This window comes from Megalobrama amblycephala, linkage group LG21 (genome assembly GCF_018812025.1).
Source record: "Megalobrama amblycephala isolate DHTTF-2021 linkage group LG21, ASM1881202v1, whole genome shotgun sequence".
Lineage (NCBI taxonomy): Eukaryota > Metazoa > Chordata > Actinopteri > Cypriniformes > Xenocyprididae > Megalobrama > Megalobrama amblycephala.
Window position 1 is genome coordinate 26,512,588 of NC_063064.1, and position 6,000 is coordinate 26,518,587.

Here is a 6,000-nt window from a genome sequence, read left to right on the forward strand (position 1 = left end):
GAACCTTTATTTTTAAGAGTGTACCTGTTTTTCATATCAGAATGGAACTGAATTTGAAACATAAAGGTTCTCTTATGGGATCAGGCTGTGGAAACCATTCAAGAAGCTTTATTTGTAGGAATAAGCATGAATCTGAGAGCCCCGTGCTGAAACAGTAGGCTCATCTGCCATCATTTCATCACTAACATCTCACATCTCCTGTTTGCATCTGCTATTGATCATTTCAGAAATGTGCTTAAAAACATACTACCGAAATAACCGAGACAGCATGTTCAGCTTTCTGTACATTTCTCTGACCTGTGTTGAAGTTTCAGAATGATTGTTTCTTCAACTCTTGTTTGTGTCTTTAATTACTCTGACACCGAATGAAAGTGGACGCCGCTGGCTGAGAAAAACCGAAGACGTTTGACGGGAAAGCCATTAGGAACGCACTCATTCAGCGTGTGGTTAAACTGGAGAATCTGTCTACGCTGTGAATTTCCCACCGAACCTAAAACATTTATCAACTCATCAAATTCAGTCATGAAAACCAGAAGGTAGCATGTGAGAAAAGTATACTCCAGAAGGTTCACACGGTTCCACCAAACCACAGGCCACACAAATGGAGCTGCAACCCCTAAAAGAAAACCAGAAGCAAATCAAGAGAAAGCCAAACAGAAATGCTCCCTTACCTTTGAAGGACAAGAAGACCCGAGGGGCGTTCTGAGGTTCGCTGTCCGAACCCAACGTCAGGACAGATAGGGCCAGGAGAACCTGGACTGACCAAGGACTGCCCAACAGCATGGTGCATCCGTTGAAGTCAGAAAGACACAATTGCAGAGGCCACTGAGGAAAGAAAACACATATGATTGTAAATTATATTACTTCATATATTGCTTTCCAAAGGTAAAGGATGACACAAACAGATAAATAAAAGTACATTTCTTTAGGTTACTGACTAGGGTGAATTTGACATTTTTGCATGCCGTATTTCAGTGCAAAATTATGTGATTTATTCACTGAACACTCACAAAAAAGTGTTGTTATAGAACTGCTCTGTTTTCAAATTAAGTCACTTTCATTCTTCAAAGCACAAACACGCCTCCTTTCAATGTAAATTAGGTTGATTATAGTTTGCGCCTCAATCACAAATCTCACCGCTGCTTTCCTTTAGCTATAGCTGCACACAAATAATTTGTGTACATTTTCTATTGATCATAGCAGCAATAACATATCAAATGAATAGATGGAGAAGAAAAATATGCAATGATTTTCTCTATGCATTCTCTTAACGTCAAAGCAATACTATACTTTAAAGTTCCATGCCTTTTACCTCTGGGCTCCCTGCTTTATTAAGAGAAGTTAAGAGGCCCTCCACAGTAAACATTTCACCAAAAAAAATAAGGGTTTGGTTACATTTGTTTGAAACGTACAGCAAAGGGATATTCCCCAAGGGAGTATGTTGACAAACCCCACTGCTGCCACATAGTCCATCTCTTTCACATGGGCAGGAACAAGGCTGCCACCCATAGAGGAGCTGCACTCATGTTGCTCAGTGGTGGCGTGACACATAACCTTAAAAACTTAAATCCGTGCGAGGATATCTGAATCAACGATACCATTCCCAAACCCGCATAGCATTGACATTGATCACAACAGTACTGTATATGCGCAAAATATTTCTCTTTTTTTAAGAAGGAGCCAACATCTCAGAACAGAAAAGTAGTACTGGCGGAAGACGACCCGTCCAAAAAAGCGCTGCCTGGCCGCAGAGCGTTTATGAGTGGAAGCAGCTGTTTAAACCTCAGCTATTTGCAGGCAATTTGTTAACTGTCCGGCTGTTTATCTAAATTCTCTGCCTCTTTACCTCACACAAGCCAGTGAAATTAAACAACAATTATATGAACACAAGTGCACACAGACACAGTTGGAGGTAAACAATTATGGATACAATCTCGCAAATGCACCGAAAGAATGAATCAATACATAGGCATCAAAATATATGGCTTTAACTGCATTTTTAAGATCAGAAAATATTATGTGAAAAATCATGGGATAGCAAGAAACATTCAAGTCTCATTCTTTTTTATTTATTTGTTTTAATCTTAAATCCCACTTAGGGAGGACTCTATCAATTTGTTTTTTAAAGGATAACACTTATTTATGAACTATAATAATAATAATAATAAAAAAAATTATCTACCACATTTATATATATTAACTGATTTAATAAACCCTAATATGACAAATTTCATCTAGGTTTAATTAAATATATGAATAAAATACAATGAATGAATACTCATAACTCAACAAAGTCAGATTTGGCTTGTAAATTCAGCCTTCCTGGTACACATTGAAAGTTGTCAACATTTGTAAGGACTGATCAACAAGATGAATGGTCTTGCTTATTTTTATGCCGCTCTTGCTTTCTGCACGTTAGCACTACAGTATCTATATCTGTATTTACTGTGTTTGTTTAATGCTAGTTTGTGAAATTGTTACAGTGTTTGTTTTGTAAAGACATGCACTCTGGCCCCTGGAGACATTGTATTTTGTTTCTTTTTCCTGCCACACAGCAGAGAAATGAAAATAAACTACTTTGACTCAGTCTTAAATGCCTATTGTGCTGTTATATACACAGGAGCTCTCAGTGTATGGTTAACTTATTTTAGAAAAACACTGGAAAAAGCAAGAAAAGAGATATGCAAAGCAAAGCAATTTTGTCTCGCAGTGGAGAGTAAAATAAGTGACAATGCAAAGAATTATTTAAAGGTTATTTAGTGTGAATACAGCCATGAGTGTGTGTGGGTAATGCAACTTTAGAGCATGTGTTATTCGTAATCTAACCAGCATTGACATGAAACGTCAAGCAGTTTCTGCAGAGTCCTGTGGCATGACATTCTGTAATTCATCTGAAACTACTTTACTTCTATATATAATGTGTTAAGGACCATACTACATTAGGTATAGTGTGGAATATTTGTACTTTTAAAAATAAATATGTCACCAATGGAGAAGTTGTCATCATTTTGCATTATGCAGGAAAAAAAAGTAAATATTTCTGCCAACACTGACTGTTATACTGGGAAATAATTACTATAAGATAATATTTTATAGGAGTCTGCATTCATTGCAAAGCCAAATGAGATCAAAAGATGCATTTAGAAATCACATCTAAACGTTTAAATGTGACTCAAAATAAAATAGTGTTAAAACAGTACCATGATAGTGTTGAGAAAATGAAAATTCGTGCAATGTAATGTTTACCTGCTTGCTCCAAACTGTCCAAAAGGAACTTTGAGCTCAACTCAAAGAGTGAATCCAGTAAATGCCTGAGTTCTTGTGTATGTTCGTGTGTTTATGTCCCAGGTCCTGCAGGTATAGTGAGGTACAGTCCTTATCTCTCTGTACACCTGAGCGCGGTGTGCTTCTTCTCTATTATAGTGTTCATCTGGCACAGTTGTTATAAAATCCCGTTTGATATCGCGCTAAGAAGCGTTAAAGAAGCGTACAAGCCACCTGACAACTCCGAGAACAGCTTCAGCGCTGTGACTGCCAGTCTGAATAGCTCCAAACACAAGCGCACTTCTGACCGCACTCATTCGCTCGCCTCAAATGCTGCCCAAACAGCTTGGCAGGTGGATGCAATGTCGTTCATTTGCATACGACACGCCCAAGGGGTGGGGGTTTACCTTGGAGCGCCGCCCCCTTCAGCGCGAGCCGCTGTGATTATCTTCAACTCACTGTAGTCAAGCGGTCCACTGGTGAACAGTGTGAATGCGATTACATTCATGTTTCATTAGGTGGAGTAAACTCAGTAAGTATTGACAAGAACTGCAATTACTGTGTGGAACGCTATATTTGTGATTTTTTTTCACAATACATTGTGTAGGCATTCTGTAGTTCATAATAACCCTCTTAAATTACAAAATCTCTAAACTTTGATATACTTTGTTTGCTGTTGAATAACACAATAAAACTACACTAGCTTACATTCAGACAAGAGTCAAGAAGAGTAAAGGCTTAATTATATTCTGAAAGACAATATATTTTTAATAATATAATAATAATAATAATGTACATATTATTAGTAGTACTAATATTATTATGAAATAATTTATTTTTTTACTCATTATTTATATTTTATCACAATATTTTCTGGCCAAAATAGTGATTTTACATTTAGACGTTTTCTTCCATTAATTATTTTGTGCACTGTAAAAAAGAAGTTACCTGGTTACCTTAAAATTTTGTGTTCATTGAAATAAAAAATTTGAGTTAATACAATGAAGGCAGCAGAAACTCAAAATATTATGTTATATGAACCACATTAATTACCTAAGTTGATTTGACAAAAGAAAAATGTTGAATATATGAATATACAGTGTGTTGTAGCAATTGTTACAGTTTTGTGAAAACCTTTTAATAGTCTTATTAACCCAACTTACCCTATGACTTGTCAATGTGTGTACTGTATTTTTTCAAATATTCAATAGCTTTTTTTTTTGTTTCCACAATATTAAGTTTTGTACATGTACAAAAAATTGACCTAAAAAATAATTAAAAAATAATGTAGAAAAACAGTCATTATAAAGAGTGTGACAACTACTTACCATTCTCTCTCTATTATTGCAAAAGACATATTAAAGTATGTAAGTGAGAGCAGTAGAAGTTTCCCATGGCCAAAATATGTTATTTGTTTACATATTAAAGGTCAGAAAATTGTGCAAGATGAAGATAAGTTTTAACTTCAGCGATTTCCCTTGAGAAGCTGCAGCAGTGAAAACTCTAAGAGCTTTGAAAATCAGATTTGTGGCTTGAGTGTGTGATCAATTCTAATTCTACTGCTTCTTTCAATCAGGTCTTCACTCTGAAACTCATAATAAGCAATGAAATGCAATTAAAGTTAGCCTCAAGTTTAATTTATCTATGACCATTTGCACATCACACACACACACACACACACATACAGTATTCAAGTCCCTTCAGCTCAACCTGTAAGCAGAAACATTCTTGTATTAGGAAGCAAATGCTTTTGCATGTTAATACATGACACGGGGTTTCAGATAAAAGGCATACCAGTGCTTAAAGGTTGAAAAACTACCTGCGCAAGATTTACAGACAATATTAGCGTGCAACTCGTCTTCTTTCTAAGAGCAGCTCGTAGAGAGACAGGAATGAGGTTCTACTCTCTTTGATGCAAAACATGCAGTGACAATTTAACGACATTCAACTTTTGGAAAATGATCATGTGCGTCTGCTTCAATTAAGGTGATATGAACATGGTGACACTACAACATCCAGACTGCTTGATAAAGAGAGTGTTGTCCCCATATGGAATGCTTGGGAAAACCTTTTGGAGAAATCAGGTCAGATATTGTAGTATGTAAATTTCCTATAACATGATGACTGTGACTTTTGATCAATTGAATGCATCCTTGCAGAATAAATACAACCCGAATTCAGGAAAAGTTGGAACGTTTTTTAAATGTGAATAAAATATATATATATATATTTTTTTCACAATAGAACATAGATAATATAAATGTTTAAACTGAGACATTTTACACTTTTATCCACTAAATGAGCTCATTTCAAATTTGATGCCTGCTACAGGTCTCAAAAACGCTGGCAGGGGGGCAACAAAGGGCTGAAAAAGCAAGAAATTTTGAAAAGATTCAGCTGGGAGAACATCTAGCAACTAATTACGTTAATTGATATCAGGTCTGTAACATGATTAGATACAGTATAAAAGGGATGTCTGAGGCAGAGTCTCTCAGAAGTAAAGATGGGCAGAGCTGTGAAAGAGTGCATAAAAAGATTGTGGAATACTTTAAAACAATGTTCCTCAATGTCAAATTGCAAAGGCTTTGCAAATCTCATCATCTACAGTGCATAACATCATCAAAAGATTCAGAGAAACTGGAGAAATCTCTGTGCGTAAGGGACAAGGCCGAAGACCTTTATTGGATGCCTGTGGTCTTCGGGCCCTCAGACGACACTGCATCACTCATCAGCATG

The 6,000-nt window shown here is 36.3% G+C and overlaps 1 protein-coding gene across 2 annotated transcripts in view; it reads right to left on the bottom strand.

The window, feature by feature from the left end:
- Positions 1 to 3,616, bottom strand: part of sema3fb (sema domain, immunoglobulin domain (Ig), short basic domain, secreted, (semaphorin) 3Fb) — a 71,701-nt gene extending 68,085 nt beyond the window's left edge. The window contains exons 1-2 of one of the 2 annotated variants that reach the window (XM_048171958.1): positions 3,247 to 3,616; positions 672 to 825 (exon numbers count right to left, since the gene is read on the bottom strand). In XM_048171958.1, the coding sequence (XP_048027915.1) occupies positions 672 to 783 (112 nt within the window). In that variant the 5' untranslated portion in view covers positions 784 to 825; positions 3,247 to 3,616. The remainder of the gene's footprint in view (positions 1 to 671; positions 826 to 3,246) is intronic. The other variant, XM_048171957.1, reaches the window with a different exon arrangement.
- Between the last annotated feature and the right edge of the window lie 2,384 nt (positions 3,617 to 6,000).